Source organism: Emydura macquarii, unplaced genomic scaffold (assembly GCF_026122565.2).
Source record: "Emydura macquarii macquarii isolate MOO-44397 ecotype Brisbane River unplaced genomic scaffold, CSIRO-AGI_Emac_v2 contig_1348, whole genome shotgun sequence".
NCBI lineage: Eukaryota > Metazoa > Chordata > Testudines > Chelidae > Emydura > Emydura macquarii.
This window is the reverse complement of record NW_027131485.1, coordinates 5,332,498-5,353,638: the sequence shown is the minus strand read 5'-3', so window position 1 is coordinate 5,353,638 and position 21,141 is coordinate 5,332,498. Positions and strand designations below refer to the sequence as shown.

Below are 21,141 nucleotides of genomic sequence, written 5' to 3'. Positions count from 1 at the left end.
TGTTCTGTTGCTGTGCACGCTGGAGCTGCTGTTAAGCTCTTACAGGGTGCTGGAATAAAGTGAACGCAACATCTACTTTCTATGCAAACAGAGGTGAGGGGACTCAGCGCGGCGCTGGACAGGAAGAACTGAGGGCCACACTCTCCTCATTACCTACAGGGCAGCCTTTGTTCACGCTGTCCCGGCTAGAGTTTATCCACCGGCGTGAAGCCGGGCAGGTAAAACCCGACCCCTTCCTTTCAACGGCGGTAGCGGCGGCTCTCACGCAATCCCCTCTGCCCAGGAGCGGCGCTCACGAAAAACAGCCACTCTCACGAGCGGGCAAGACAGCGCTACGGAGCGCGGCGCCTGGCCGCGATGAAGATATGCCAGCCAGGCTCCCTCACTCTAGCCGCAGACAGGGGCAGCCGCCGGCCCGGACCAAGGCAGGCAGACAATCCTCTAGTATCTAACCCTAACCTAACCCACCCCGGCCCCGTTCTTATCGGGACAGTACTGCGCATGTCCCCTCGGCCCGCGGCGCCTTCACATAGCGTCAGGACACTTCGCCTGCGCCTCGTTCTGAGGTAAGGGGACGGAGGCGGGACCCCGGAGGGGCCCCGCGAGCACTGCGCATGCCTACGGCAGGGAGGGACGCTGGCTCTCTGCGCAGTTTATTCCCGTGGCCCCTGCCCTGGCTGGGGTCGGTGCGCCGCCGTCACAAAACGGCTGTGACATAGCAAGCGGCGTGGACCTACGTAGCTTAAAGTTTCATAGTCTCCTTCCTTCCTCCCTCCCTCCCTCTCCCCTCCCCCCACTGCGATCGGCGTCCGGGCTCTTGGGGCTGGGGGAGGCTCTGAGGGGAGGCGGCGGCTTCCTGGCGGAGACTGGCGGCCCTGGAGCGGCGGCTCCCCAGCGGGTCAGTACGGAGCGGGGGCGGGACAGTCCGAGGGCCCGGTGGGGGCGGGGTGTATATGGCGGCAGCTCTCTCTGCCCTGGCTGCTAGGCTCTCGCAGTCGGCCGCCGCCAGGTCCTACGGGATCTTCTGCAAGGGGCTGACCAGGACCCTCCTCATCTTCTTCGACTTGGCCTGGAAACTCCGGATCAACTTCCCCTATCTCTACATCGTGGCCTCCATGATGCTCAACGTCAGGCTGCAGGTGAATGGGGGGGAGGGGCTGCCATTCTCCATCCCCGCCGCCGGAGACCCGGCTGTGGGGGGAGAGGCGGATGTGATTGCGCTTGAATCAGGCCATTGCTAGAGTTGCTAACTCTTCCCTCTCAGGTTGGGTCAGGTACCCGCGGAGCTCTCTGAGCTGGCAGGAACTGAGGGCACTGTTGGGTTTTTAATTTGACTAAAAGGAAACTTTGCTCACTCCTAATTGCCGTGGAATTCAGGTTATGGCTGTGTTGTGTAAGCTTAAACATTAAGGGCAGGTCTATACTATCAGTCTAACTTACGTCGCTCAGGGGTGTGACAAAGACATCCCTAAGTGACGCAAGTTAAAGTGACCTAAGTGTTGTCCACACTGGCACTATGTCGGTGGGAGGCGCTCGCCTGCTGATGTAGCTTCTGCCTCTCATAGAGATGGAGTAATTATGTTGATGGGAAAGACGATGTTTTCACTAGATGCACTATATTTATCTTGCCCAAGAAAAAATACATTGTGACTATAGTGTTATCTGATCCCACAAAGCACAGTTACTGGCAGTAAGTGACTATTCTACCATTCCTTCAGGTGTTATGTCCTCTTGTATTTTTTGTAGGATACACGCCATGTTTAGTGTTCCAGTTTGTCTGTCTAAATAATTCTCTTAGCATATATAGGTTGACACAAAATCAGCATAACTACCTAAACGGCCAGTTAAAATGTTTTCTGGTAGAGAGTCTTTCAAGTTCAAGAAAAATTGTAGTATTAGGAAACCCAGGATAACTTGATGCTTACACTAAAATATAAATTTAAGTTTTTGAATTAAATGTAAAACAAACTATTTGGAGCCTGCTCTTGCAAGATGCAGAGCTCCCTCAATTTAGTCTAGGCCAATGGGAGTTGAAAATTCATAATCTTGCAGGGTTGGGCCTTTACAATCTGCATAAGGGTGTGATCCTACTCTCACAGAAGTTGGTGAATATTTTGCTGTTACTTCACTGGCAATAGGAGAAGGCACTGATGAGGCGAGCACTGTTTCTCAGGCTGTTTCTCAGTGAGAAGGGAGAAATGACTATAGAGGAGGTCTCTGAAGGCTTGGTTGTGAGAGTATTAAAAGATGGATGTTACAACCACTTGAAGCCGGTAAAGGATGAAATTTCTAATTCTAGCAAATAGAATGAAAAATTGATAAGGAAATAAGATGGATCAGAGGATTGACAACTTGGATATGGAGACTTCCTCTTCTTGCACTTGTCTGTGCTACAATTCTTTATATTTGTAACCAGTTAGTGACACCTCTGGATATAAGCCACATTTAACACAGCCCTCTCCCCCCAATGGTATTCAGTTAGTAACCATGGCAATTAAATATTTCAGCCTTTCTAGGGCCCATGTTGGCTGTCTTGTAACTGGATCAGCATCCTCTTTTGTTGCAATATAAATTGTAACTCCTAATCATGCTTGTGCAACCAGTTTGCCTGGTGGTCTTTCCTCTGAACTATGCATGTTGCTCTGTGCTATCAGTGCCACTCTGTGTGCATGTTCTCCAGCTATTTAACTTGCTGCTGAGGTGCTATCTTATAGTTAGAGCCCTACCAATTTCACAGACGAAAAGCGCATCAGGGACCATGAAATTGGCCCTTCTCTTTGAAATCTGATCTCCCGCCCTGCTGCTGGGAGCACTCCCAGCAGCACTGGAGATAGGAAGGCCCTCCCCCTGCTGCAGGAACCTCCAGGGCTGCTGCCCAGTCCTGGAGCTTCCTGCAGGGGCGGGGGTCTGATCTCCCCTCTGCTGCTGGGAGTGCTCCAGCCCGGGGCCCCTACTTGCTGGTCCTGGCTGGGCTGGGGTGCTCCCAGCAGCACAGGGGAGATCAGACTCACCTCAGTGCTGCCAACTCTGAAGGCAGTACAGAAGTGAGGGTGGCAATCCTGCCCTCCTCCACAACCCCATTTTGGTTAAGGATCCTCCTGCTACATGAAAACATCTGAAACTGTGAAATTGACCAACTTTCAAATCCTGTGGCTGCGAAATTGACTAGAATGAACCTTGAATTTGGTAGGGCCCTCCCTTCTTATAGTTGCCCAGATTTTTACTGAATACTTGATACAAAGTTAGTCAGCACAGAAGGTTGTATAGACAAACATGTTTGGGAAAAAATGAAACTTTTAAAAGCTCTGATGGACGTAATAGTTGAGACTTTGCCTCTGACTTAATTTTTAAACATAGACATAAAAGTAAAGGAAGAAGGACACCTAAAACTGAGCTCTGATGTTAAGCCTCTGATCACTTACATATTGCAGGTTTATTGGTTAAAGTAGAGAGTATTGTTATGCAATGTTTTCAGATTTCTCATTCATTGAGTCACCTGTGATGCTATCCACCACCCAACAAAGGTAAGCTTTAACTTACTGAATTTAAACTGCAAAAGAGGAGAAACCAGCTTTAACATGCAGTAGAGTAGAGAGACACTTTCTATTGGAGGCCATTATCTTAAATACTGTGTATATAAATAACCTTTTAGAACCTTTTAAAATTAATAGTAGTAATACCTATTTTCAGCAGTATAGGATAAATCTGCATGAACATATTCAAGGAAAGAGTTAGTATAGCGTGTAAAGAGATCCCCCAATTAGGTTCCTCCACTATGTTCTGTTATTGGGCTACTCTTTTTTCCTTCATGATTTGGGGGTCCCTAAATATCTGGTAACCCTGATAAAGTAGTTTAGATCTGATGAAAATGTGCATATTTAATTTAAGAGAAGCAATTGAAGATGGAGACTGACCATGAGTTCATTTCCTGTATGCATTCTTTCTTTCAGGTTCATATTGAGATCCACTGACTTGCTGTGCTCATTGTACTTTACTGCAACTAGGGTTGTTAATATTCTGCATTGCTGTTTAACAAAATGAGAAGTATGAAGGATGGAAGAGCTACGATTGTCTCCCGTATGAATATGGAGGAGGGAGAAGACCTAAACCATGAACACTTGTGTGAAATCAACACAAATAGGCAAAATGAGATCTTTCACCTTCCAGACATACGTTCCTTGTTGAATAATTCTCAAGTTGATAATAGTAGCTTACAAAAAGAATTCTTTTCTCTTAAGATCAGGAATTGTTCTTTATTTAAGGCTGTACCTTTGCCTCATATTGGCAAGAAAATTCCTCATTTGCGTGAACCAACAAGGTTAAATTTAAGTACAGCTGCCTCTTCGAAGGATTCATTTCGCCTGTTCTTTTCACCTGAGAAAGGACGACTTGATAAGGTTTTTAACCACTTTGATAGTACTTCTGTGACAGATTGGCTGGAGAAAACATATAGTTCCATTAGTGACTTGGGTGTCTGGTGTTGCACTGGAGATAACTTTGTACATTTTGCACATTTCTGGCTGTCAGAGCTACAGTACAATCAAAAACTGCAATTGTTGGAATTAGAAATGGGTATTATTGAAGATGAATTACAACTTGCATTTCTTAACGGGTTGGAGTCTGACTTTCAACCTTCTGATCTGCATTCCATCCTTGCTGCCACATTGAGTGAATATCCTATGGATCTACTGAGCAACCAGAAACCGTACATTTTCCTTGATTATTTAAACCTCATGTCTTCAAAGCAATCAACTGGATATAAAAAAATGCTTTCAAGTATAAAATATACAACAAATAATCCTCAGGTAACACAGTGGCTACTAGCTGTACGAGCTTTTGCACTAGCAAATCTCTGGCATGCAGTAGTGAAGGTAAAAGCAAAATATTGCTGAAATTTTAATAATTGCTGTTTTTAACATTAATAGAAATATCTGATTAAATCAAACAGTGCTGAGACAAAGTTAGAGTTCAGGATTTAGTGAGAGCTATGCAACTAAAATGGGATTTGGAGTTGCTAGTAAAACACACTGCCTAGTAAGAAAGAGGGAATCTCTTACATGGAAGACCATAATGTCTGGATTCAAATTTCAATTTGACTTATTTAGGATTCATACAGCTCTGACATGAGTTTCTCACATTAATCCTTGACTAGAACACAGTTTGGCTTCAATTTTATAGCACGAATGTTTTTTTAAGGCTCTGAGCTAAATCTGTGGTTTTGGTTGGTGCTTATAGTTCCCTATTGGAAGTTCTTACCTGTAGAATTCAATCCATCTATCTCAGCACAGTTTGTTTTTGTTTTTTTTTAAACCTGTGACTCCAAAACATTTTTAATTGATATACACAATACTTTTGAATTGGAACAACTGAGTCTGAAGGTGAGAACTTCAGTATAGGACATCTCTCAAAACAGTTCCTTTTTAGAGAAATGGTGATAGTGTTGTATTCATTTAAAGAATATCTCCAATGAAACTTGCTGATGAGCTATAGACAAAGGCCTCTTCACGTCCCCCTCATAAATAACTATATTTTCAGAGGGTTACATGTCTTTTCTTTAAAAACAAACCAACCTTAATTACAACTGAATCTTACTGGAAATGGGTAGCCCACTCCAGGGAGGGGCGGTGGAGGGAGATAGCTGATCTGTCCAAAGCACTGAGGTCAAGGTGTGCAAAAAACATGGCATAAAACTCACTATTGCACTCCCCTAATCCTGTTGCAGCTCTGTGGAGACTTGCTTCCACTGCATCCTGAGGGCAGCTCTAAATTATGGTTGCTACAAAGTCTTGTAGGGACCAGAAATGTGGCTAGTAATGTGCAAAACATAGGGCCATGTACCCTTTTCCCTGCTATGCTAGCAGCTGGTATATAAACCTTTACACTGCCTCTACACCACTGAACAATCATCCTTACCCTGAGATGATCTTTCCTGAACCAGTTAAATTGTCTTTTGGACAAGCTTATGCCAACAATTCTCTGCAGATTTAACCACATTGCATTGGAGAATTTGGCCATTAGGAACTGATTTTACAAACCCTTATTCATCAACCCTATTGATTTCTGTGGCTTTAGGTTATGATTTACAAGATTTTGAACAGAACACATCTTTAGGCTTCTAGGAGTGAAGAAAGCAAGAAAAGATCCTCTTTTATTGCTTTCAGAAGTGGTCTTTTCTTTGCTTTGAGTCCCAAATGTGGACTACTATGTTTCAGTATAAGGAAGAGATTAAAAAAAATTCTAAATTTAGAAATTAATTTTTTCATGTGCACTTTTAAAACTATATGTAATTTTAGACCTTAGACCACATGTGTACCAGCTACATAATCAGTAGAGATGTCAAAGTAGTAATACATTATAGATAGTAAGCAGCTGTGAGGGAGGTTTTGCTGTCTTGGTCAAAAATTAGATTTTGTCCCATAGATTGTAATGGAACCATTATGTGTTATATAATTCATGTCTACTTGTAGTTTTCAGTAAAAGCTTACAACTAGTTCTGCAATGTGAGACTTAAAACACAGTCAATAACATTAAATCTGCCAATTCTCTAAAGTCAAATACTGAGTTCTAAATTAAATTATTAGAAGCTCCTGACCTATTATGGAAAAGGATGAAAATTGTTAATTTAGAAATGATTCTCCCTGCTACTTTTTTGGGGCTGGTGGCATAAGGTTTTCTTATTTTTTAAAAACTGCGGATACAAATGAAGAAATAGGCTCTTTTCCTGTACAGTAAGTGTTTCAAAGTGAAGTGCAAAAATGGAGACCAACCTTTGAAACACTTACTGTATAGGAAAAGAGAGCCTATTTCTTCATTTGTATCCATTTTTGCAATTCAGTTGCAGTTTTGTATCTGCATTTACTGTTGTGTGGACATCTAAGAACAATATACTTATTTGCACAAAATTGTACCTGCAATTATTTATGCTTATAAGGCCAGGCTGAACACTTTGTCCCTCTATCTTCTCCTCCACATAATTAAGAAACAAAAAAAGGAGAAATGTTTCTAACATCAGTTGCTTTTAGAGATGATTTTGAGGTACACAAAATTTCCAGGAATAAGGAGGAGCAAATGAAGGTGTAAAAAGTAATTGTCTTTAAAAAAAGGCTGGGGCAGAAATATGGCAAAAATAGCCTATGACTGGAATGTTTTTACAGAAGCCGACTGTAGGGTGCTGGTAACTGCAGTATTAAAAAGGAAAGTTAAGCAAATTATTCAATGAAGGGACTTCTGGCATTATGGATATTATATACCACAGACCTGATCATATAGTCTTGTCATAGGTGAAACATCCATTAATTTCCCTGAGTCTGTGGCTTTTAGCCATGATCATGGGATCAGGTTAAACAGTCTGCAGTAACTAGACACAAAAAGATGATTGAATTATGGTTTGTCTCCTGTATGTAATCTTTAAACAAAGTTTACAGAGTCTTAATTCTGAGTGGATTAAATCCATTCTAATAATATTTTAACATGCCTTGAATTTGATTGTTGAAAACCTAAAAGGGAACTTAAACATTCCATCTGAGACTGAAATAAAGGATGATTTAGTGTGGTAGCATTTCACATACCATACACTGCACTTCATGGCTGGAGAAGCATACATTGAAAGCAGTATTCTTGAACTACTAGAATTCTTTGGCAGAGACAGCACACAGAAATGACTGTATTTTCCCCCTGGGAGGGAGAATTGTAAACCAGAAGGGAGGCAGTCTTTCACAGATGTGTACTATTTATACACATGGCTCTTTTATACAGTTATGTGTGCACCACTCATTTTTTCCACTATAACTGGCTTGATAGTCTTTCATTTCAAAAGACGGAAAACGTCTAGACTAAAACCAGTGAATCAGTTTGCAGGGAGTTTCATAGCCTCAGTAAATGCGATGTAGGAATCAGTTTTCACAGTAAATGCTTCTCTAGGGTTGAGGTTGTACTAAAGGAATCTGTTATAGTAAGGAAGAATATTATAATGGGGGGACTAATTTCAAAAGAGCAGAAGATGAGGTTTTTTTATACTTCCAGTTTTTTGCTTGCTAGTTTATGGGTGTCAGTCAAAAGTATTTAAAACGTCAAAGTAAAATGTAAGACTGGTCACTAAACAACTTAATGCTTTTAAAATTCAGTTTTATAAGGCATTGCTCAGTACCAAACTCCTTCCTGAACTACATATCAAGAGTTCTATTTCTGCTGCTACAAAGCAAACAAACGAAGTGGTTAAAGAAAGGTAAGAAAATAAAGATCTAGTATTAAGAGAATTATCTAGTAACTTTTTAAAAACATGTTTCTTGACTAAAGTCAAACTTAAGCAAATACTGCACTCGTCTTTTTAAAGATCACTTTAAGTATGTTTTTTTAAAAATGGAATAATGCCTAGAGCCTTTTATATGTGCCTGTGCAAAGCTGTATGTGTATAGATAGGCAAAACCACAGCAGTGTATTTGAATGTATAAACTGTCTTGGCCCTTTAGTGTTAAACTCCAAAAAGTAGTTACTGTTATTCATGTAAATTACATGTATACATCACAAGGAAACCTTATGGGCCCATATCACTACCCATTTCTATTTTGGATAGGCTGCTCTGTATCTGGCTAATCATAACAAATTTTGACAGTGAATGGACACTGATCTCTGTCATGAATGCTTATCAGTGTTTACCTATTAGTGTATCAGATAAACCACCTAAGTGGTAAGCCTGTTTTGTTTGCTTTTTTTCTCTCAGCTAGCTGCTTTGAAAAACATTTACCTGACAGCCCAAATCTCCATTCTTTCTATCCTTCATATGATTGTGAACAGCAACCTTATTTATGCTGTCAGATACTTGTGGCATCAAATCTATCAAGGCCTGTAACTAGTAACCAAAATAACCATGTTAACTTTTATGCTGCTTGGGTTTCTGGGTGAGATACTCTGTCATCAATACAACTCTTAAAAATGCACGAACAGTCTGAATAAACCTGGTTTCAATATTTTTCATAAAGATTGCATTAAATAAGGCATGTTTTATGACACTGGCTTGATCTTTTTTCTACAATACTTAAGATATTTGTTAAGTCTTTAGAAAAGTAACTTTAAATTTTCATAAGTGGACCTATCAATCATTTATCTGGAAAGCTGTAGCATGTATTTTTACATGGGAACTGATAGATCTTATGGTCTAATTTCAGGAGAGGTTCACCACATTGCATTAAAGATTAGTAAGTGGTAATTTTTAGAGGATGTTCTTTCTGGCCCATTCATATTTACTGATCACATTAAATACATTAAGGACACATAGCTACTTACCTCCTTGTTTTGACACTCAAATGTCAGAATAGTAGCATGAAAGTGATTTGCTTGAACATCATGCTCTGAAGTTCAGTCCTTGGTTGATTTTGGAATGATATGAGTTTTGAGACTGGTCCTGCAGGATAAAGGCCTGTGTTCAGATGTTTGTTAAAGTGACACTGTTAATCTGAAACCTAATCCATTTCAAAAAGTGATCTAAGGAATATCATCAGTCACTGTATAATCCGGCCCATTTTTGTTACTACCTTTTTTATTCATTTTAAGTCATCTTTCCCTGTTTGGTATGTGGAAGACCCATACAGACAAGGAAACTGACAAAGTTAAACTGAAATAAATAAGTGTTCTCTAATATTTTGGCTATAGTCATCTTGAGTATTTACCACCTACTGTTAAAAATAACATTCAGACAATTTTTAAAGTTGACTGTCCCTCTTTAAAATTAACTCACTCTAAATTAGCTAGTGCCTGATCTTCACCATTGAAGTCAGTGGAAGCTTTGCCACTGGCTTCAGTTGACACAGAATCCATCCCTAATGGTGGGTAACAATTTAGTTGTCAATGCTTGTATTTATGGTCATTTAATGTGAATTGTCTTAGCTGTAAATGCTAACACTCTACTAGAGCTTTTGCACACAAAACAATTAGCTATTCTTTTTGGTCATTCTTTAAAACTTTTATTGCAATTTATAAAATTAAGAAAATTAGTGTGTCAGCCCAAAAGGACTACAAATATATATAAATGTGACATACACATTTGATGTAAGGAAAGATGTTTACAACAATTGTCTATTTGAAACTATTATACTCTAACTCATGAGCGAGGAGTTTCTGTAGTAAACTTGAAATGTTTTTGTTTTAACTAAGTGAAAGCAGGCTTTTTAATAATATATAGCACTATATAAACTTATAGAAGCTGAATTGTGATGCTGCTTACTTACACCACAGGAGGGAGTTAAATATCATGCTTTTGAATCATTTCACTTACCTGATGGCATAGATTTTTCCAGTACTGTGTATCCAAATCCATTCTCAAATATGCTGAATTTAACTTACTCCTATGGATTGTTACTGCAATTTTCCATAAAAATATATCAAAGTTCAATACACAATAGTAACTTATTGTGATTGTTTACAATTGAACTCTAAATGCCAATGAATGGTTTTATCAAACTGTTTTTAAAAATATAGAAATAAAAGTGTTTTGAAAAATAAATTGCCTGCTTTTTGTTTTTTGGTTTTATAAACTCCATTGTAATATATTGTAATAGAATGTAAGCTATCCAGTAACCATAGTACTTAACTTTACAAAACACAAGTCATAGAAGCACTGTGGCTGATACACAAATATCAAGATGGTGTTGTTCTCTCAACTTTTAAAGTGGGGAGGAAATCTCAAGTGTCCCTTCCACAAAGGGAATTGTATGGGTGGTAGTGGGAAGAATCCTCAGTATGTGACTATGAAGATATTGTCCTGAAGAACATATAAACCAGTTCATAACACTGCTTCTCTTACCATACAAGTTTGGTTTCTTTAAGAAATGGAATCCAGCCCAAAACTTAAGCAACAGATTTTGCTGAGTTCATAATACAGCAAGTATTCTCATACTTAGTAATTTTTTTTTTTTTACATTTGTTCCTTACTCATAGGTGATAGACAGTTGTAATACATCAATAATGTTTTATTCAAATCCAAGTCTAAATTTGCATAATCTTTACATAATACCCATATTCACATATGGATTTAAAAAGTAATATATGAAACTACATGTTAAGGCTAGGATGGTGCATCATTGTATTGGGACATGACTCAATCTCACATGGCTCATAACGAGCACATATTGTACCATGGGAGTGGCTTGTCTAATCAGGAAGTTACAAAGGCTGACACACAAGAGGCAGCCCTTTTTATTTGGAGTGATGCTTGGAGGCCAAAACTATAGTTTCTCTCAGTCCATGCACATGACTTCCATTGAAAGGAGTAGGAATTCTGCACGTGGAACAAGGAGAGAATATGCCACCTTACTTTTGGCCTTTACTAGGCTACAATCAGAATTTACAGGGCTTAGGATAAAGTGCAGAAGCAGGGCCACATAAGTGCCTACCCTTTCCCTTAAGGGTGGTAGCCTCATGTAATGTGCTGGGGTCCTATCATTTTTTTTCTGTCCTTGGTCTCTTAAATAGTGATTTTTTTAAATTTATTTTTTATTTCTTTTAAAGACCCAGATCAATTTATCATGACTCCCAGAGGACCAGAAGTGCTGCAAATCCATTAAGGGAAACTTTCCTGGAGAGGTGGGACTTGGGAGCTATAGAAAGGTCCCTATTGGACTGTCAGGTTCTGGCTTGCTTAGAGATAGTACCTCTCCTTTCTGAACATAAAGGAGGAAATCCTCACCTGAAGGGTCTCCTCTGTATACATAATATGGAAGGGATACTCTGAGCCTTTCTCTGGCCTGCTTAATGTGGCTTTTCTCCATTCCCCAAACCACTTTTTATCTGTCTGTACCCTGGCTTTTAGTCTTGGCTCATATCTCCTTATCACTTAGCATCTTGACTTTAATTTCTGTTCCTTTTGCTGAATATTTCCTTCAGGAACAAGTTTATTTTGAATACCTATTTACTTTACTAGATATTCCAAAATTACATTTCCATGTTTGCTGATTAAGATACTTAAACTAACAAGTTTACTCCATCCTTCTCCATCTTTTCTTCAATATTACACAATTTCTGTTGTAAAAGTGCTATTAATTCAAGAATGTGATTTCTACATCAAGTGGAAATGGAGTTACCACCACAGTTACTACTACCTGACAGCCACTCAAAGTCGTCACCACAATTACTACTAAATTACACCAGAGTTGACAAGACATGGAGCATGAACTATCTTCTTGGTTTTGGTGAGGAATGTCATGCCTGCTACATGTTGGAGGATGCTCTGAGGAAAACAGGTTGCTGCTATACTATGTGCTGTATTTATTCTATTTAAAAAGAAAATTGGTCTTGGGTCTCCATGGCTGTCAGGCTGGCACCTTTCTAGAGCACACAATTCACAAATACAACTAAAACTTTTAAAAAATGGATACTGAGTGAGGGAGAAGGCTTTTGAAACATAGCAGCAGCAAAGGAAAGGAAAAAATTAATACAGAAATTTTCTAACAAGGCATATATTGAAGTTCCCACTCGTATACATTCATATAGATTTAGTGTCATATCTGTAATATACTGGTGAAAATCCAGATTTTTTGGTAACTTTAAAAAAATAAGTTTGACTTGTTCTTTCCTTCATGACCCTTTGAGTTGCAAAAGTCAAGCTTTCTGTCCCTTTACTCCTTTTTGTGCTGTCTAGCATATTTTCAGCTATGTCTGCAGGAATGTAGGGTGCTTTGGGGACAAAGTCATGTAAGAGTCAAACATGATGCATTACATTCACTGTTTCTCTTTTGTGGAAAAAGCCCATGGTTAGCAAAATGCTGCCTTTGAAGCAACAGAGGGAGATAATATTTGAGATATGATCTAAAGTCTTCAAAAACATGCATTGGCTATTCCCAGGTTGTTTCCAATGTGATTATAGCAGGGTGGCTGTTGGTTTTTTGTTTTGTTTCTAAACTCACCTGTAAAGGGGATTGAAGGAATTTTTTTTCTTTGTTGAGTCAAAGAGAGTCTGAAAGCTTAGGTGGTTTTTGGTTTTTATTTTTTTTAAGTAAATTCAGATTTTGTCTGACCTGGAATTCTGGCCTTGTGATGTCAAAATTCTTTTAGTCCAACACAGCTAAGCAAGTGAGAAAAGAAAAAACTAAGTGTATAAAATTTTAACTCCAAAGTTCAATAAGCACTTGTGAGAGAGGCCACCTTTACTAAAGATTCAATCCTCTGTACTCTTCAGTTAGGCAGTGACAAAGCTCCTAATCAACATCTGAGATCACTAAAAAGTCCCACAGCAGAAGTAGGGAAGGCTAGATGTGACTTTCTGGATATTTCTAAGCTGCATAAACAAGCAGAGAGAAAATCTCGAGTTCTTTTTGGAGAATAAAAAGCAAAATGGCCAATTTAAAAAAAAAATCATTTGTATGTTGCCTTTAAGGGAGAAAATTTGAGGTCTTATTTATAACCTGTTTAGTGTTTGTAAAATGTTTTGAAATCTTGGAGTTGTAAGAAGTGCAAAGTTTTTACAAATATTGTATCTAAGCAGATTGAAAGATTTTTTTTTTTTTTTTTTTATGTATTCCTTAACCTCATAACTCAGACTTACAATTTGGGGACTTTGGGTTTTTTTTTAACTCTTGTAAAGTTATCTTTTGTTTCTTATTGAAAGGATTCAGGATTTTTTTCTTCTGTCCCTTGCCCTTGTGAAAGTCAAATGCTTACCTATTGCTCATTGAGTAAAAAGCCCAAGTGACAGAGACCAACCATCTGAAAACTTGCTGTCATTTTGGGCCAGATGGTGGAGACTTTACTCACTGTGATGAGCAATTATTCTCACAAGTAGTCCCTTCTGAGGTCTAGAACACTGCTCATGTAAGTGGTTGATCACCAGGGTAAATAGGGTTTCAGTCTTCTGTGAATTAAAAAATCTGCTCTGGACCAGCAGTCGCTCAGTAAGAGAGTCAACTTTATTCCCATGTCTGCCATTTCCTTGTTTACTTTTCAAATCCAGCATTGCACACTGGTGCCAAGCAAGGATAAATCTCCTGCCTAGTGACTTGCTCAAGTTTTGGCACAACACTAACATTTCTTGGTTCTGATCTTTGCTCATAAGGATGATTCCCTATGTGAAAGAAACAAGTTATGAAAGTTGCTTACTTTTGTGCCGTTTTTAAAATGCTACCATTTCTGGTCTAGGTGGACTCATCAATCTGAAGTAGTTCATTGCAAAAATCTTTGAGGCCTCACACCATCAGTCAAGTGATTTTGGTTTTTTTCATTCTCAGATACATATGTATTCAATATTTTTAAGAACAGACTTTTAATGGTGCTATCTAGCATCTTCCTAAAGGCTTGCCTGCTTTGCACCTTCAGGCACAAGTTTCTGGATGATGAACTTTCTATTAGTCTGAAAACATGAAGGTGTTACATAAGCTAAACTTGCCCCTCTGTCCTAGATTCCTCTGTGGCTCTTGAAAGGAAGACTAATCAAGGCAGACCGATAAATGTTCAGAGTTGCCCAGCCTCCTTTCATCTTATACCACCCTCCTGCTATCTTTTCAGTGATGGCACTTGTACAGACTGTAGCACTTTCCAAGTCCTTCCAGTCTAATGCTTGTGTCCTCTCTATAGTTTGTTAGTCAATTCAAAAGCTCTGTGACCTGTATTGTTACCACTGTTGAACATGACTTTCAGAACTCCTCTTACTTCATGCTTTCCTTTTACGCTCAGTCATTCATTAGTAGTTGGTAATTGTACCGTCTCATTACACTCTCCTTTGGCTGAATTACTTGCAAGTGTCAGCAACCTTCCAGTTTGTGGGAGTTGTCATTTCAGGATGTTTTTTATGGACACTTTGTCAAGCTGTTTTTGGCATTTGTTCAATTTTAAACTCATTCTAATGTTTTTTTTCCAGTATTCAGAACACAGTCCCTGTAGTCTAAATGGGCCTATTCATCTATCTCTGTATAGCCAGTGCCTTAGGCTCCTTTTTAAAATTTGCACTGTTCAGACAGTAATATCCAAAGCCTACAGTTCCATTTGGCTGTTTGCAAATGGATACTATTATTATAGTTATGAAAAATTTTATCTGTGAAAATACCTGATAAGTCTTTGTTAGCCATGTACACTCGATTCATCCTTCAATTGGTATGCCTGAGAAAGAGTTGCGCTTCAATTCCTAGCAGAAATTCTGGCCTTCTAGTGACTTAAAGGACAATTTTATCTCTTTTGCTCTGCACAACAGTCTGAAAATTTGATTGGAAAGGAGCACTTCTCCCCATGAATAAACTGTAACCTGGTATTTGGAAATTAATTTTTAATTGCCATTGCATCAACCTTACTTAAAAAGGGCTACAACTTTGGATACTGGCAGAATGGAAGCCTAAAGTAAGAAACTGTAAACCAGCTTGGATCGTGTTTTAGAACTAGTTGAATTTGAATAAGCTTAATGTGGAGTTTTTTTCTTGACAATTACAAATCTGTGTGCTTGTTGCTTTAATACTAGTTCAACAGTCTCTTAAATATGATCTCCATCATGGCAGTCAATGCAGCTCTTTATGATTTTATATGAAGTTAGAATCAGACCTTAAATATAATGTTTGTTCATTTTTGAAAATGAATATAATTATTGTAGATATGATTTAATTTATTGTGAATGGATTTTTAATGTTTTCCTGATATGAGGTGGTGCCTTGTCCAAAAGAAAAATTCCTTTAACTAGGTGGTTGGCTGAGAATTTAATTGATCATTTTGTCACCTATTTAAATTAAAATAAATCACACAGAAAAATGAGGACAAGGGGAAATTTTAATTAGAGTGCAAAGAGAACACTGAAGAGATTTGCTGTGATTTTTTTGTCCTGTGTGACAAAAGTAAGTACACTTTTTGGGGGGAGTGAAGGATGGGGTAGGGGCAGGAAAAGTGGTTTACAAGAGTTCAATAAGAATTGAAATATTTCAAATTATATGTGTGCTGATTTAAACACATTTTCTTGTTGTATTTCTCTGAATTATTTGCTATCTTTTTAATCCAAAAACACACGCATTTTTCCTAGTCCAGGTGAACTAGAAGGTCAAATTGACAATGTTTTTAAAATAAAGTTGTGGGGAGGAAAATGGAGACAGACTACATGGTCTCAAATGAGTGAAATGTAACAAGTCAGTCAATATAAATGGTGTAAAGGACGTTTAGATATTTAACAGTTTCAGTAAACAAGGGTGGTATTAAGAGAACAAATCAAGGCTTCAGTCCTGCAATGTGATCCATTTGGGGGCCCCCACATCCATTGACTTAAATGAGGCTCCATGTAATTATAAGGGTCTGCCTGTGTGGATCAGACTGCAGAATCAGGGCTCAAATTAGTTTTATCCAAGTGCCAATTTAAATTAAACCTAGATTATGAGTATAATCCCACTCCCAGTGAAGTCAATGGGAATCATTCCACTGACTTGAAGGATAGTTGCATCTGGCCCTCTTGGATAAAATATATGTATATGTATAAGATGACAGTACTTGAGGGGATGAAGAAGGGATTGTACATATTGGAATAAGAACTCTCCCTTCACCCAATGTTCCCTTGCCAATTTTGGAGTGATTAAAAGCTTTGGCCAACCATGACCACATGAGCTACTTATTTAATTTTTTTCTATTGTATTGCTGGTAATTTGTAGACCATCTTCCCAGCACTATAAGGACTCTCAATTCTTCCATACTACTATGTTTGATAATTTATATATTTATACATATACCTGTCCATAAATATATTCCTACAATGGAAGATAAAGGAGAGGTAGTGAAATTTAGTAGCTAGACACAGATGACCTAAATTGCCAGACTCTACTAGTGACTGACTGTGTGATACTGGGTCAGTTTCTTAATCTCTGTCTAAAAAAGCTTTCCCATCTGTCAAGGTGGGATATACTACCAGGTTCCTGAATTGCTTTGAAATTCACTATATAAATACAAAATATCATGGTAGTGGCAAAAAACGAGAGAATTCACTGTTACATTAAGTACATTGTCAGAATTTAACAACTGATACATACCAACAATTAAATGTCCAATGGCCAAAGTTACAGCATACTCCCTAGACTTCCAGTGTTACAGAAAACTACTAGAAATCATCAAAAGTTTATAAAATGCCCTCACTTGTTGTTGTTAAATTACTTAGTTTTATAATGGATTTTTAGTGACTGTTTTTATATGGCTTTAGTGACTGTGCTTTTCTCACTTTAGAAAATTATATAGGACTGTTGATGATCAAACTATTATGCATTATTTTTATCATTTTATCTTCCTTCTGAAGCAATGTTGCATTTAATTTTTTTCTTTCTTCCTCAGAGCTCTACAGAGTATCCAGCTAGGATATGCTGATGTCTTGCATTATCTTATTATAAACCAGCATCTTGACCTTGGTGCAGTAGATGAAAAAAATCGAAATCTGATATTTTTAGCCACTATATATGACCAACCAAAGATACTGGACTATTTCCTGGACACGGTCAGTTGACCCATATAGTTTATAATGAATTAGTATAGCTAAAAGGCATAGGTATAAAAAAATTAATTCAGAGCTCCTTAATTTGATTTTTTGTGTGCAAAAGACTGAGTCTGGACTGCTCTTGAATCACTCTGCCAACTTTTGTCATTTTGCAATCACATTTTCCTATTCTTCAAAATTTGCTCTCCCCCCTCTTGTGTGGAAGAACCACATAACTAGTGAAAACTAATTATACCCAAAGGGCTGTCAAATGCAAAAATAAACAAGCTAAAACATAGAAAAAAAAGCTTTTTACCCTCTTTTTTCAGTTACAATTAGATGTTACCTGGAACAATAATAGTTTAAAATGCAGACAGAAGTATTACTTAATTTGTCTTGTTCCCAAATGTCAGTGATGGTATATTTAAATAAAAAAATGGAAAATCATACACAAGTGTTGATTATTAGCAGATGGGGGAAAGAAGTTGCCTTACCCCCACAGACAGACTCCAAGCTCTAGAGTTGAGGAGTGGTGGTTGTGAAGTCCTACATCAAGTTATGGTAGTCATCTCAATGAGCAGGACTCTATGTGCTTCTTGGAATTTCCCAGTTTGGGGACAAACTGGGCTCCATCTCGGGCTATCAAACTTCGTGGCTTCGTACAGAAACTGTTGTTTTCTTTGGCAGTAGCAGTTTCTGTAAGATGATCTCAGCAAGCCCAAAATATAATTAGTAATTTTCAAACAGTAAGTGAATTTGAATGCTCATAAAGTGAAAGACTGGCTGTATTAAAAATTGATGCCCTGTTTATTTAGACTGTAAGCCATTCAGGCCAGAGACTCTCTCTTAACTTACCTTTGAATAACTCCTAGCACAATGGGGTGCTGATTTGGGCTGAGACCCATAAATGCTATCGTAATACAAATAATTTTTCCACAGAAGAGCTACAGTAGAGGTAGTACAAGTTTTCCCACACCATTTTACTAATGATGCCTCAAACCTATTCAGAAGCCTACCTTGAATGTTGAGAAGGTATTTCATGCCCATTCCGTTCTGAGCCTACTTTCTGAGGCTGGATGTTTCTCAAACACCTTGGTGACAGGCACTGTAAAAGAATCTGCAGAGAACAAGTTCCAATTAGAGCTAACTGTTGAATAAGGCTTGATGTGTCAGCTAAGAACTGGACTAAAAATCACTGAGTAATTCCACCTAGGTTATCTAGCAGCCATTAGATAGTGTAATAATTTTTTTTATCATTACAGGTTTGGGACACATTTGAACCAGTTACCTAGAGATAAAAGGCTTTGTATTTTATTAATACAAAATATAAACCTATAGTTCTATAGTCCAAAATATAATTGCTTTTCTCATTGTAAATCTGTTTTGGTTGTTCAGCTCATCTTTTCCTGATAACTTTTTGTTCTAGGGACTTCCCATACCTGATGTAAACCAAGCAGCAGAAAATGGAAACACACCACTTCATGCTGCAGTGAACACTGGAAAAATGCACCTTGTATCTTTGCTGTTGCATTATCCTGGAATTAATGTGAATTTCCCAAATCCCCAATGTGATGGAGCTACTGCACTACATCTTGCTATTGCCTATGGTAAACTTTGACACATCATATTTTCTATGGTGACTGTCAGAAGTTTAGCCTTTTAAGAGGATTCTATTTTTAAACCCCATTATTTGTGGCTTTATAATGTAAAAAAGGCAAATAATGTTATTTTGGATTTTGTCCTTTTCAGTTGACCTTTCAGTATTTGTAGTTAAGGAATCAAATGATTGTCTAAGTGCTGAGGACCAATTTGTCTATTTTAAAATATACATATATATCTCAGCTCTGCTAAACCTGAGTGAAATACAACCATGTTTTGAAAAGGGATGGGAGCAGTTTGTACAAAATATGGCACATCCCTGGGAATATTAGGATCTAGGAAAACAGCCACATCAGGAAACTCTTCTGTACAAATCTTGGCTTGCAAATGTTTGCAGGATAGACCAAGACATTCTGAAGATAACGATACACAGAGGAATGTCTACAGAATATTGTATGGAAGGATTAGTCTGTGAAGAAGAAAAAAGTTCTATATCAGGGAGGTTGCAAAAGATTACTATGTTGGGAGGAGACAGTATATATGAATAGACTGTTTTTCTGTTTATTGAAGAATTGTTAGTTAACTGCAGGTTTTAATAACGGACTTAGTACATTTTTGTTTTTATAATGTACAAATTCACAAAATACTTGTCATATCCTTATTCATCATAGTATATTTGAAATGTCTTTCCATTTTGATTGTGCTGGTAGCATATGATGATAGACTTGTTAAAAAACATAATATAATAAAGATCAACAAAAGTAGGCTGACCAATTCTGTCAATATTTTAAAATGTTCTACATTTTTATTATAAAAAAACACTTCTGCGGAATCTCCTAAAGGTGTGGTATTTTTTTTCATTTAAACACCAATAAATGGATATACAGTAGTCTGTATAAATTTAGTATAAAACATTTGCTTGGAAATAACATCTTAGATTGCTTTGTGAATTAAAATCGTGCATTAGATATTTAAAATAGGTGAACTAATTTTGTTTTTCCAGAAAATGTAAGACACATAGATGAGATATTAACAGAAGTCTTTGGACTTCAAAATCATCTTCACCATCTTTGTTTCATTTAGGGTATTTGGGAATTTGCTATTTATTGCTGAATGCTGCAGCTGATGTGGAAAGTCCCCTGGGAGATGTAACACCTGTTCAACTTGCTGAGAATTTTGGTAATGAAACTATAACCAAGTTCATAAAGATGCATGTTAAAAAACTGAAACTTGAAAATAAAATGTTTGCCTGACTATGCAAAGCACTGTAACACTTTCAAATGCATCTATTTTAATTTTGTACATTACACCTATTTTAAACTTTTGACATTACAGTGCTGCTTTTATCTGACACATGGCAGTTTGCCAACATTAGTAGTTAGTGATAAATTCTGCTATACAGATCTGAAAGTTTTTATATCTTAGGCCACTTCCTTCTGTTATTTTATCGTCTTCCTGGTTTTGTCTCTTTTCAAACAAATGGTAACTGTATTTTCATGGTTTTTAGTATATATAAACATGAAATAAATGAAAGGAGATATAATCTCCTTTCCTGCATATTCAGACACTGGCTAGTTTTTAGGTATTACTAAAATGGAGAATATTTATTTCAGTTACACTAATACAGTGAACCAGATTTTTACCCCCTTTATAAACTAACTTGCTCCTAAATTTTTCCAGGATTATTTATATGTGAAATTTTAAGACAAGATTTTCAAAAGTGACTAATGATTTTTTGGTATAACCAAGTATTTGAGTGCCCAACCTGAGCCCCCTTAAAGGAGTTGGATAATGCAAGTGCTGAGCACTCACCCTCTGAAAATGAGTTTCCCTAAGGGGCCTCAGGTTTGGGCATCCAAAAACTAAGGTACAAAAATCACTAGTTTAGTTTTTTGGGGCCAAGATTTCCATAAGTAACTAGTAATTTTTTAGTTGATTTGTCAAATATTTGTCTCTTCTGATTTGACGCTGATTCTTTTTATGTGTGATTATTTTATTTTAATGTAATTTAATTACACAAACATATTTCAGATGCAAGTTTTTGCACCAAAAATAAAATAAAATTTTCCCTAATAATCCTGCTTTACGTTGTGAATATATTTTCAAATTATTCCGAAGAATAAACTAACAGCAAA

The 21,141-nt window shown here is 37.7% G+C and overlaps 2 protein-coding genes across 3 annotated transcripts; both read left to right on the top strand.

Annotated features, from left to right (window-relative positions):
- The first annotated feature begins 577 nt into the window (after nt 1-577).
- Nucleotides 578-4,071, top strand: SMIM10L3 (small integral membrane protein 10 like 3). Its single transcript, XM_067550951.1, has 2 exons — nt 578-1,139; nt 3,951-4,071. The coding sequence occupies exons 1-2, from the start codon at nt 954-956 to the stop codon at nt 3,969-3,971; spliced, it is 207 nt and encodes a 68-aa protein (XP_067407052.1). The 5' UTR covers nt 578-953; the 3' UTR covers nt 3,972-4,071.
- Nucleotides 3,994-20,442, top strand: FAM220A (family with sequence similarity 220 member A). 2 transcript variants are annotated; one of them, XM_067550946.1, is made up of 5 exons: nt 3,994-4,805; nt 8,124-8,224; nt 17,269-17,428; nt 18,834-19,014; nt 20,090-20,442. In XM_067550946.1, the coding sequence occupies exons 1-5, from the start codon at nt 4,038-4,040 to the stop codon at nt 20,257-20,259; spliced, it is 1,380 nt and encodes a 459-aa protein (XP_067407047.1). In that variant the 5' UTR covers nt 3,994-4,037; the 3' UTR covers nt 20,260-20,442. The 2 variants fall into 2 exon arrangements, with proteins under 2 accessions (XP_067407047.1, XP_067407046.1); XM_067550945.1 differs by having other exon boundaries at nt 3,994-4,871.
- Nucleotides 20,443-21,141: the final 699 nt, after the last annotated feature.

Coding starts and splice junctions, on each gene's coding strand:
- SMIM10L3 (XM_067550951.1), top strand. CDS start 954: ATGGCGGCAGCTCTCTCTGCCCTGGCTGCTAGGCTCTCGCAGTCGGCC. Junction 1,140..3,950: donor TGCTCAACGTCAGGCTGCAG/GTGAATGGGGGG, acceptor TCTTTCTTTCAG/GTTCATATTGAGATCCACTG.
- FAM220A (XM_067550945.1), top strand. CDS start 4,038: ATGAGAAGTATGAAGGATGGAAGAGCTACGATTGTCTCCCGTATGAAT. Junction 8,225..17,268: donor AACGAAGTGGTTAAAGAAAG/GTAAGAAAATAA, acceptor TTTCTTCCTCAG/AGCTCTACAGAGTATCCAGC. Junction 19,015..20,089: donor ACATCTTGCTATTGCCTATG/GTAAACTTTGAC, acceptor TGTTTCATTTAG/GGTATTTGGGAATTTGCTAT.